At 38.9% G+C, this 13,075-nt stretch overlaps 1 protein-coding gene across 1 annotated transcript in view; it reads right to left on the minus strand.

The window, feature by feature from the left end:
- Positions 1-13,075, minus strand: part of LOC137296796 (neuroglian-like) — a 57,926-nt gene that overhangs the window by 34,549 nt on the left and 10,302 nt on the right. The window contains exon 4 of the mRNA XM_067828653.1: positions 1,178-1,548. Coding sequence (XP_067684754.1) covers positions 1,178-1,548 — 371 coding nt within the window. The remainder of the gene's footprint in view (positions 1-1,177; positions 1,549-13,075) is intronic.

Consider the following 13,075-nt stretch of genomic DNA (forward strand, 5'->3'; position numbering starts at 1 on the left):
TGAGGGTATTAGGATTTTAGTGTAGTTAGTAGTAGTAGTAGTATTATTAGAACTTTAGCAATATAAGTGGTAGACAGAACTGTATATGTAGCTAGGTTAGGTAATTAGATTAGTTAGTTGTATTTGCACCTGTAGAATTAGTTTAGTATAGGTATTGGGGTTACTTATATCTTAAGGGGAGGAATAAAGTTTTGCAAAACAAACTATTCTTCTGTTGTGGTTACTTTGGTATGTGACACACATGATGTCCACACATCATTGACACTCATGGTAACACTAAACATGAGGTCCACACGACACTCACATTCATGGTAGCACTAAACATGATGTCCACACATCACTCACACTCATGGTAACACTAGCATGAGGTCCACACAACACTCACACTCATGGTAACACTACACATGATGTCCACACATCATTGACATTCATGGTAACACTAAACATGAGGTCCACACGACACTCACACTCATGGTAACACTAAACATGATGTCCACACATCACTCACACTCATGGTAACACTAAACATGATGTCCACACAACACTCACACTCATGGTAACACTACACATGATGTCCACACATCATTGACACTCATGGTAACACTAAACATGAGGTCCACACGACACTCACACTCATGGTAATACTACACATGATGCCCACACATCACTCACACTCATGGTAACACTAAACATGATGTCCACACATCACTCACACTCATGGTAATACTACACATGATGCCCACACATCACTCACACTCATGGTAATACTACACATGATGCCCACACATCACTCACACTCGTGGTAACTGCTGTAACTATGATTAAATCATGTTCATTTTAAGGACGCTTTGCTGCATTCATGTTTTCTTTGTGTGTGTGTGTGTGTGTGTGTGTGTTAAAGGTTAGCAAGAAGGTGCCGATTGATCTCCGTCTGTATTTTTTTGCACACGAGCAACGGCTGCAGGACAGAGCGTCAGACGCTAGTCCATGACGTAACGTGTCATTCCTAATAATTAAAGTGTTTTGTCTGAGAAGATACTGTTTGTTCCACTCGGACACCACAGTAACACTAAACTTGATGTCCACACAGCACACACTCATGGTAACACCAAACATGATATCGACACCACACTCACACTCACAGTAACTATAAACATGAGGTCCACATAATACTCACACTCATGATCCATTGTTACTCTGGCATCAAAGTTGACGGGTGTAAAGCTGCCATGCTGCTCCTTAATGACCCAGAACACATCAGGAGGGGGGATACTCTCAGGGGGTATGCAATTCAAGGTAAGCGACTCCCCCAAATATGGTGTGTAAGTTGTGTCCATTTCCACATCAAAATCTTTCAGCTTTGCCTCACGCAAATTGATGTTGATGGTTGCTGACTTTCCATAATCATTCTCAGCAAAACACTGCAAAATGCCTTCATCTTTGTCTTCTGTTCTGTTGATGACCATGGTTCCAACATTAGGGAGCTGGACCGTACGGTCATCATTACCACTTGGATTGAATTGAAGTCCATTCTTTTCCCATGTATATCTAAAAACAATATCAGTTAAACTGCAGCAACTACTGGATCTCATTTTTCATAATTACTTGTTACCAACAGTTACTTCATACTGTAGGTTTAAGAACAATATTGTTAATTAACATTGATGATCATTTTTTTTCCCCGGCATGTAATGCAGGGGGATATAGTCGACACCTCGTTCGTCCGTCCGTCCGTCCATCCATCTATCCCTAATCATTTTGTTTCCGGAGCATAACTCAGACACCGTTCAATATTTTTAGACAAAACTTGATAGATATTATAATCTCAACCTATAGTTGTGCCTTTTGCATTTTGGGCATTTCTATTTTATTTATTTTTTTTTATTTATTTTTTTTTATTTATATTTTTTGTTTATCCATGGAACATTTTGGTGTTAGTCTAATGGTGGGGTGGGCTTCTTTTCCGGGGCAGACCTCAAAAACCATTCAGGATTCTTCTGCAAAACTTGGTAGATATGTGTGGCAGACCCCAAAGTGGTGCCATTTGCTATTTACAGGTTTTTGTGATTTTTTTTAAACGATTCAGACTTTGTCTCAAAGGTGAGAGGTGTGTTTCATTTCCGGAGCAGAACTCAAAAACTTCTTAATATCTGTCAGTGTAACTTGGCAGATATGTGTGGCAGACCCTAACGTGGTGCCTTTTGCTATTTACAGGTATTTCTGATTTATTATTTTCTGGGTTGCCATGGAAACGTTTGGGACTTACTCTCAAAATGAAGGGATGGGCTTCGTTTCCGGAGCAGAACTCCGTTCAATATTTTTCTGCAAAACATGGTAGATGTGTCAGTTGGAACCTTAAGTGGTGCCTTTTGCTATTTACAGGTTTTTGTGATTTATTATTTTCTGGGTTTCCATGGAAACGTTTCGGACTTAGCATAAAAAATGAGAGGTGTGTATGGTTTCCGGAGCAGAACTCAAAAACTTCTTAATATCCGTCAGTGTTACTTGGTAGATATGTGTGGCAGACCCCAAAATGGTGCCTTTTGTGATTTATTATTTTCTCAGTTCCATGAACACGTTGCGGACTTTGTTTCCAGAGCACAACTCGAAAACCATTTCATATCTTTCAAAAGATCTTGGCAGATATATCAGACAGATCTTGAAATGGTAACGTTTTCTGATTACAGATATTTGGCATATATATTTTTCACGAATTCCATAGTAACAATTCAGACTTGGTCTGAAAACACAATAGGTAACTGTCAGATGATTTGTCCTTTCAAATATTTGTGACCCGAGGAGATATGTCATCTTCTGAAGTCTTCTTTATATATTTATGGCATTACCATGGGAGAGATAGAGAGAAACACTTACAGCATCACCAAACCGCTGAGGCATGGGCAAGGAGGGATAACACAGAGCCAATCGAAAAACGTTATTGGCAAAGTCATAAAATGATACGCGTACTCAGAAGCAATTGAAGTTATCTGGAGCAAGTTCATCAAAAAGTTCGCCGGAGTTTGAGCAACTCAACAACAAAGTTGATGGTATTAAACATGACATAGCAGATAAATTCCAACTTTTGTCGGATTCAGTAGACGTGGTTAAGTCTAGTGTTGATGTACTTTCAAGCAAATGCCTAAATGTTGGAGATGATTCTTAAACAGAATTTGTCTAACTTATAAGATAAACTTGACTCCATAGAAGATCAGAGCCGGTGAAATAACGAGTTATTTCATGGTATTCCGAAGACTAAAGCAAATGAAAGTTGGCAAGACTGTGAAAACTGTGTCCGAGATATAATGCGATTAAAAATGGAAATTGATGATATAGGCATCACTATTGAGCGAGCTCACAGAGTCAATTGTGGGAACTCTATTATCGTCAAATTTCTCAGTTATTGTGATCGGGAACTTGTTATAAGCAAGGCTAGGTCATTGAGAGTTTCTGGAATTGGTCTGTCTGAGGATATTTCAGTGGCAGTCAGGTCTAAAAGTAAGAAGCTAAAGTCAGTCATGGATGCTGAGTGGAAGGAGAAGAGGAAAAGACGTTTGAGGTTTGAAGATGGTGAGGTTGTAACATGGAACCTGGTGATGGACTCGGCTGTATACAGAGAGAGAGAACATAGGGGCGTGCCCCACCCCCTAACTTGTTGAGGCAAGTGCGACAGTCAATCAACGAGAAGCGACGGGGCAACATCAGACGTGGTATTCTTCTACATCAAGACAATGCTCCAGTACACACCTCTTGCGTTGCAGCCGCTGCTGTCCAGGAATGCGGGTACGAAATCTTACCGCATCCCCCCTACTCTCCAGACGTGATGAGTTGTTTGCGGACATGACGGAATTAGATATTGGGACAGAGATGAAAGATCAAGGTGTCATGCATGTCAAAAGGTTTACAACCCGGAAAAATAAAGAAACTGTTCCAACAAACACATATTTGTTTTCTTTTTCCTCGCCAACTGCTCCGAAATCTGTGAAAGCTGGATACTGTAACATCGCTGTTGATACCTATGTCCCTAACCCATTAAGGTGTTTTAAGTGCCAAAAATTTGGACATGGAGTGAATAGTTGTACATTGTCTGTCACGTTTGCTCACTGTGGTGAGCAGACACATACAACAGAAGATTGTACCAACAACTTTAAGAAATGCGTTAACTGCGCCGGAAGTCACTCGTCTTTCTCAAAAGACTGTCCAGTTTGGAAGCGGAACATGGAAATCAACAAAATCAAATATACTCAAAACATTAGCTTTGCAGATGCAAAAAAAACTTGTCCAAAGATCAGACTTATCAGAAACCTATGCTTCTGTTACCAGAACATCGCCTTCGCCAACCGTGAATGTAATCAAGTCTTCTGTTTGCTGTCAAACCAACTTAACATGGATTAATATTGACACTCCTCAGACTCTGCTACCTGAATCATCCACTCAAACGGCAGACGTACTTCCTGAGCCCATGGGTGTTCAGGATGTACCTTGTACACAGGAGAAATTATCTCAGACAAATGCAAAACGGACGTCTCAATCCAATGTGAAAGAAACTGAAAAAACAAGCTTAAATCTAGATATGAATCTTCACAAAAGGGTAAAAGTGGAAGAGCCTCAAAAGGGTCTAGTAACAAAATCCAACTTTTTAATAAGTTCGGATCCTTAGAAGATATGGATGTTTCCGAAAACGTCCATTCTAGGGCACATAGCTTGTCGCCCTCCAAAAGAGTGCGGGGTAGATCCCCAATAAATCCCCCCAAAAGATAGTTTATTCCAATAATATTGTACAGTGGAACTGTAGAGGAGTGAGGACTAACTTACATGAATTACAGCTATTAGTCCAAGATTTTACACCTTCAGCGATATGTCTCCAGGAGACATATTTATAACAAACAGATACATTTGACCTTCGTCATTATAATGCATATCATTCTTTTTCACCTCCGGGTGATAGGGCCACTGGCGGATCATCCATTGTAGTCAGACAAAACGTTATTCAAAGCCCTGTTTCACTTAATACTAATATGCAGGCTGTTGCTGTGAGAATTACTTTACATGTAGCGTTTACGCTATGTTCTCTTTATATTTCACCGTCTTCGACGTTTGCCAAAACTGATCTTCAAGCTCTATATGATCAGCTCCCGAAGCCCTGTATTATAATGGGAGACTTAAATGGGCACAACCCACTCTGGGGTAGTGTTACTACAAACACTAAAGGTAAATTGTTGGAGGACTTTTGTTCTGACAATGATTTATGTATTTATAATGATGGTTCCAACACATATTTACACCCTGGTACAGGGACTTATTCTGCTCTTGACTTGTCACTCACAAATTCAGAACTACTAAATGAATTTGAATGGTCAGTCCACGATGACCTCTGTGGAAGTGACCATTTTCCTACTGTACTAAAATCTGTAACTCCAACTGATGTTCCTCCATCATCAAGGCGGAATTTTAAAAAGGCTAACTGGGCTTTATATGAAACACTGTGTGCTGAAAAACTTAAACCTGAACGTTTTATTGACGTTCCTGGTGCTATTAAATGCTTTTCTGATGAATTGAACTCTATAGCTGATGAGTGTATACCAAATTCCTCTGCAGTTCCCCATATTCGAAAACCATGGTTCAACGATGAGTGCAAACAAGCTAGGAAGGCAAGGAAAAAAGCAGAACATTATTTCCGTCGCCATCCTACTGTGCATAATTTAAATAAATTTAAAATTTTAAATGCTAAAGCACGGCGTACTTTTAAACAGAACAAACGCCAATCTTGGCAAAATTATGTATCTAAAATAAATTCTCGGACACCCATGTCCAAGGTATGGAACATGGTCCAGAAAATTAAAGGCAAAGGTACTAAATCTACAGTCCATCATCTTAAACATGGACATCAATTGCTTACTGATAAATCAGATATTGCTAATAAACTGGGTGAAACCCTTGCTAAACATTCTTCCTCTTCAAATTATGTACCAAAATTCCAGCAATATCAAAAACAAGAAGAAAAGAAAACTATTAATTTCAATTCTGATAATGGGGAAGATTATAATGAAACGTTTTCTATTCATGAACTCCATACTGCACTTGATCAAGCTCATGATACTGCTACAGGAGCTTATAACATACATTATCAACTCCTGAAACATTTACCAGAATCCTGTCAGGAAACTCTCCTAAATATGGTATTTGGACATCGGGTAACTTTCCTCCTTCATGGCGTGACGCCATAGTAGTACCAATACCTGAACCTGGACGTGATCATACCGATCCATCCAATTATCGTCCGATTTCATTAACAAGCTGTGTTTGCAAGACCATGGAACGCATGATAAATAATCGACTAGTTTGGTACTTGGAAACTAATAACCTTATAAGTGATATACAGTGTGGTTTCCGCAAAAACAGAAGTACTGTTGATCACTTAGTGCATTTAGAATCATTTGTTAAAAATGCACTAATTAATAAACAACATGCTGTGTCTATCTTTTTTGATCTAGAAAAAACATATGACACAACCTGGAAATATGGTATTTTAAGAGATTTACATGACTTTGGTTTGCGAGGTCGTTTACCTCAATTTATAGCCAACTTTTTAAATGATAGACAGTTTTAAGTTCGAGTGGGTTCTACCCTGTCTGATCATTACAATCAGGATCCGGGTGTTCCACAAGGCAGTATTTTGTCTGGTACACTTTTTAGCATAAAGATAAATAGTTTATCAAAAGTTTTAAACGATTCAATAGATGGATCGTTATTTGTGGATGATTTTAATATTTCTTGTCGTGGGAAAAACATGCATACTATTGAACGGCAACTGCAGTTGTGTTTAAACAAAATAAATAAATGGTGTCTTGAAAACGGCTTTAAATTTTCTAAATCCAAAACTAATTGTATACATTTTTGCAGAAAATATAAGCCACATAAAGACCCTGAACTATCTCTAGATGGCACTCCCATCAAAGTTGTAAAGGAGGCCAAGTTCTTGGGCCTAATCTTTGACTCCCACTTAACATTTCTGCCTCATATTAAATCCCTCAAAACTAAATGCCTGATGGCTCTTGACTTGTTGAAAGTTGTTTCCAACTCAAAGTGGGGAGGGGATCAAGCAACCCTCTTACATCTATATCGATCACTCGTGCGTTCGAAACTTGAATATGGCTCCATCGTATATGGTGGAGCCTGCAAAAGCAATCTTAAACTTCTTGACTCCGTCCACCATCAAGGCTTAAGACTTTGTCTTGGGTCTTTCAGAACTTCACCTATTGATAGTCTCTACGTTGAGGCCGATGAACCATCTCTTACTCAACGTCGTATAAAACTGTCTTTACAATATATTACTAAATTATATTCTAATGAATCTAACCCTGCCTTTAACTGTGTGTTCAATCCCCTTTATGAAGATATGTATAACAAAAAATCTTCTCTTGTTCCACCTCTTGGGCACAGAATTAAACCATTTATTTCTTCTGCCGGTATATCACCTTCACGTCTTCTTTCTTCTCCTCCTTGGCAATTGGTTAGGCCACAAGTTGACCTAACATTAACTACATTTAAAAAATCAGAAACTAATGACTTACAATATAAACAAGAATATCATCAATTAAAACATAAATATAGCAATTACAAACCCTTATTTACAGATGGATCCAAGGACGGTGGCGCAGTGGCTTGTGCCACTGTCATTGGATCCAGAACAATATCTTCTAGATTAACCGATAATAGTTCTATTTTTACAGCTGAAGCTAACGCCATAGTAACAGCTCTTAAATATATTCAAAGACACCCTAAACGTAAACAATATATAATCTATTCTGATTCTCTTTCTTGCCTTCGGGCTATTAAAAATATTTCTTGTAAACATCCACTTTTAATTGAAATTATTGAACTGTATAATACTCTTGCTACTGGCCAATACGACATCGTCTTCTGTTGGTTACCCAGCCACGTGGGCATTTCTGGTAACGCAATGGCCGATCTTGCTGCCAAGGCGACACTCAACAAATCTGTGACACCACTTCTTATTCCATACACTGATTATATCCGTGATCTGATGCAGAAGAAGTGGGACACCCAAGTGGGTATAAATAAATTACATGAGATAAAACCTTACATTGGTTATACCCACTTGGGTTGTCAGTCCAGATTTGAAGAGGTTATTTTACGACGATGTCGTATTGGCCACACTAGATATACTCATTCATACCTATTGAAAGGTGAGGATCCTCCGTTTTGCATCCCTTGTGATGAGAGAACCACGGTCAAGCATATCCTGCTTGACTGTGTTGAATTCTCCATCATAAGGGACAAATATTTCAATGTAAAAACAATTAAGGACCTTTTTAGCACCGTAAGTTCTCATTTAATTCTTGGCTTTTTAAAAGAAATTGATTTCATCACTGAATTATGATGATTATATTCTGTACATAGCTGCATTTTAATTCATGGTAGTTTAGATTAGTAACTTGAATTGTTAGTGGCTGTACCCTCAAAGGGGGTTGATGTACCGTAAAATTATTGTCCTCCTGAGAGGGTACGTAAGACCCTACACATTTCCTATACGTTTAAACATCCAGTGTTTTTAATCGTAGCATATGTGTATTTTTAATATTTGGCTAGATGGGACTAAATTGCTAACAGCTGAGGGGATGATGTAAATCCAACTAGGGTCCATGCAGGTAGCAAAGGTACTGTAAGTCCCCATGGCCCCTAGTATGGTGATCTACCTTCAGTTGTTGGCAATCTATAGCCGGATTTTATGTTGTATTGTCCGAATAGTGATATTAGTTTTATCTTTCCACGCTAGTTTTAATTTAAATTGTGATATTCTAGTTGTTTTACTGTCCTTCGCCGACAGATTTTATAATATACATATAATCCTTCTCTTTGTTAAATGTTCTCGTCACAATATGGCTGAAATATTGCCGATGTGACGTTAAATATTAACTCACTCACTCACTCACTCACTCACTACTCTCCAGACCTGGCACCAAGTGATTACCATCTGTTCCCAAATATCAAGAAACACTTGCGTGGTCGTAGATTTCAGGATGATAATGAGCTTATTGCTGCCACTGAGGCTTGGTTTGAGGACCAAAATGGGGCCTTCAACAGAGATGGCATCAGCGCCTGGCAGAAAAGATGGAAGTGTCTTGACTCACAAGGGGACTATGGTGACACTACAGAATGTGTTGAGCGATATTCCAGTGGATGACTTTACTAACATTGCTTGTGAAAACACCTCACTTGCCGCCAGTAAACTGACAGAGTATATTGTGACAGCAGCCCAGAGCTGTGGTATGACATTTAGTAAAAACAGTAACATTGTCAGGCGTTCTACTGTGAAAAACTAAAACGTGACAAATATGTTCTTCTGGATAGAATCGACTAACTGGCGATTTTGGACTTCTGACCTTGTTTCATACAGCAAGAGACAAATTTCGCGAATTATGTCACCATAAAAAAGAATTCTATTATTCCAATGTCACTAGTGACTTGCTATTGCAATGTAACAGTACAAACGCTAAATCATTTTGGTCTTACGTAAAAAGTTTTAATAAGAACGTTATGTACTTGTCGCCTACCATTAAATGCTCGTCATTGGTTGTTTATTTCCATTCTGTTCTTAATATACAAGATAAGGTTGTTGACAACGAATTCATGACTTTTATGAAAGAATATATTACTTGTCATGATACCATGTCCGCTAATTGTGGTGCTTGTAATGATGGTGAATTTAGTAATCTATTAAATAGAGATTTCATCCAAATGGAACTTGATCGAGCTGTATATGATCTTAAGCTGAGGAAAAGTTCAGGTCCTGGTGGCGTTCCACCAGAAGTGTTTAAACATATCCACGATTTACTCTCTTCATATTTGCTGGTTCTATTCAATAACATTTTCAAATGTGGCAATTTTCCAACACATTCCACACAAACATTTTTCCATTACATAAGAAGAGTAGCCAACACGATGTAAATAATTATTATGCTTTATCATTGATGGATATTTGTGGGAAACTGTTTACTTCAATTCTTAACAACCGTTTGAAAGATTTTGTTGATTATATGAATATGTATCCTGAGAGTCAAGGCGGATTTTGCAAAGGGTATTCACCGTGGATAACATGTTTAGTTTGCAAAGTATTATTCAAAAGTATTTGTCAAAGTCTAGAGGTCGATTTTATTGTTTATATGTAGATTTCCGCAAGGCGTTTGATTCTGTTAACAGAGATTTGTTGTATTATGTTCTATTATCTCACACTATTCACGATCGCATGCTTAATATCATAAGATATATATATTCTAAGACAAGGGCCAGTGTTAAAGCGTCTGAGACATCCGTTACTGATTATTTTGATTCATTTTGTGGGGTTAGACAGGGTTGTATTTTAAGTCCATTGTTGTTCTCATTATTTGTAAATCAGCTTCATGGTGAAATGGAGAGCTTAGATAGGGGTATCTTTCTGGGTCCAGAGTTTCTGGAGCTGTATTTATTGTTGTGCGCAGATGATTTATGTTTATTTTCAGACAGTGTTATTGGTTTGCAGAGGAAGGTTAATTTGTTGGTTAAATTTTGTCATAGATGGGGAGTGACTGTTAATTTTGACAAGACAGAAATTATAGTGTTCAGAAATGGTGTTAAACTTCGCAAAAACGAAGCTTGGTTGTATAAGGATCAAAGGTTGAAGATTTCAACCTATTATAATTACTTGGGTTTATTATTTTCATGGTCAAAGGCTGTCGACAATTGTTGAATTAAACTTCTTACTTTTAAACTTAAGAATATCTCTCCTGTAGTTAAGTTTGTTTTGGGCCTGATTCACAAAGGTAGCAATGTTGCTGTTTTACCAGACTGTGGTAGAAATTATATATATGTTGATTCTTTGTTTAATGCTTTAAAATATTGGATAAGATTGCTTGAAATGCCAGTGGATAGATATCCTAAGCAGTGCTATCTCATGATGTATAATTTAGATAAAGTTGGTAGTAAAACCTGTGTTTATCATGTTAGGAATATTTTGTTTTCTTATGGATTCGGTTTTGCACGGGAGAATCAAGGAGTTGGGTTTAAAGATGTGTTTGTACACAATTTTAAGGAAAGGATAAGAAACTGTCATGCTCAATCAGTTATGGCTGATATACTTGTATATTCAGCATTACATTTATACGCTAAACTTAAAACTGTCTTCTGATTAAAAAAGTTACCTTGTAAACATAAAATCAAAGGAACCAAGACGCAGGATTACGTTGCTCAGACTAGGTGAATTACCTATCTATAAGAATATTGGTCGATATGATGGTATTCCTCGTCAATTTCGCTTTTGTCATGTATGTCATTCAGATTATATGGAAGATGAATTTCACTTCCCTTATAAATGTCGATTGTATAATGATCTAAGAGTAAAACACTTTGATAATATCCCTTTGTACATAAATGAGGACATCATGATCCATAATTTCCAAAGTAAGAATCAGTCTGTTTTGATCTCCATTTGAATGGAAGAAGTGAAAGAAGATAGATTTGTGACATAATTACAGGCATGCAACTCTAAGCATCATTTTGTGTATATTATTCTGTACGTGGGCTAACAGTTTTATTAGTAAATAAAGGAATTGAATTGAATAAATTGACAGAAGTAAGTCCCACCCCTCAACCATCGAATAGGAAGGAAGGTATGGGTACGGCTTGACTAATTCCCTGAAAGAAACCCAAACCAGCGAAGCCTGGTGTGAGGGTGTAAACAACAGGAATAACGCAACACAGAGTTAAGACCAAGCAAACAATAAAAAAACGCCAACAGTATAAAACCACCACCAGTAACATGGGGATTTTATATTTAAACCCACCACCAGAGAATAAATAATCGTTATCTCAAAAGCTCATTCAGCGAGAGAATCACGACTCTGCCCACTGCGGAGAACTGTTGGACCAAACCGAGCATGCTCCCGTGAGTGTTTGTCCAGCTGATAGTGGCGGATGAATATACTCGGTTGGCTCCAAATAGCTGTTGAGCAGATCTCCTCAATGGGCAGTGCAGCGTCCTAAGCCTGCGATGTAGCCACTGCCCTAACCGAATGAGCCTTTAATCAGTCGGGAATTGTTAATCCTTTATGAGTGTAACTCATACAAATGGCAGAGACAAGCCACCTAGAAATGGTTTGCTAGTTCGCCAGAAGGCCAGCCCTCCCACCGTCATAACAGCAGAATAACTGATTATCTCTCTTGATACCAGCAGTTTGTTTGATATAAGCCTTGAGTGTCTAAGCATGTCTCACATCTTACATGGAAGTTGCCGGCTATCTTAGGACAGTGATCAAATACTGACGTTGTCCTTATGAAAGACAGTGAGAGCAGGATCTGCAGACATTGCATGGATGTCGCCTTCCTGCCTGAAAGACATTATCGCCACGAGAAAGGTAGCATTCCAGGTTAACTGCTGGAGTGTGAGACGACAGCTCATGGAAAAGAGGACCGGACAGCCAATCAAGAACATGGCCAAGGCCCATGGGGTATTAATCCACCGGATAGTCGGACGGATGTGTAAAAGAGTGCACCATTGGCAGGAATATAGAAGGCTAATAAAACCAGAGTGGCCCTGGATAGTAGACGCGGCTAAGCTGGCCTCTAGTCGAGACTGCAGAAACTCCAATACTTCAACTACAGCTGAACAAAAGGGATCGAGAATCCCCCTACCGACAAACCAGCGCGTATAACAGGGCCATCTATCCTCATACTGAACATCTCCCCTGCAAAGCCAGAATTCTGGGATTCGGGTGCGCCGCGCCGTTCTGGGATGGTAGGTCTTGTTGAAAGGGTAGTAGTACAGGAGGCTGAGCCAGAAACCTAAGAAGTACCAGTAACCAGGTTTGAGACGACCAAATTGGAGCAAGGAGCACTAACAGTCAAGCTGGTTGGGTGGCAACCTGCAGGAGGACCTTGGGAATCAAGGGTAGTGGCAGAAATGCCCACAGAAACCTGCCCGTCCGATCAAGGTCGAAAGTGTCTGAGGCGATGGCCCACGGATCTGGTATCCGAGAGCAAAACACTGGTATCTGATCCGTGCCCCTAGAGACAAACAGAT

The sequence above is a fragment of the Haliotis asinina genome, chromosome 9 (genome assembly GCF_037392515.1).
Source record: "Haliotis asinina isolate JCU_RB_2024 chromosome 9, JCU_Hal_asi_v2, whole genome shotgun sequence".
Lineage (NCBI taxonomy): Eukaryota > Metazoa > Mollusca > Gastropoda > Lepetellida > Haliotidae > Haliotis > Haliotis asinina.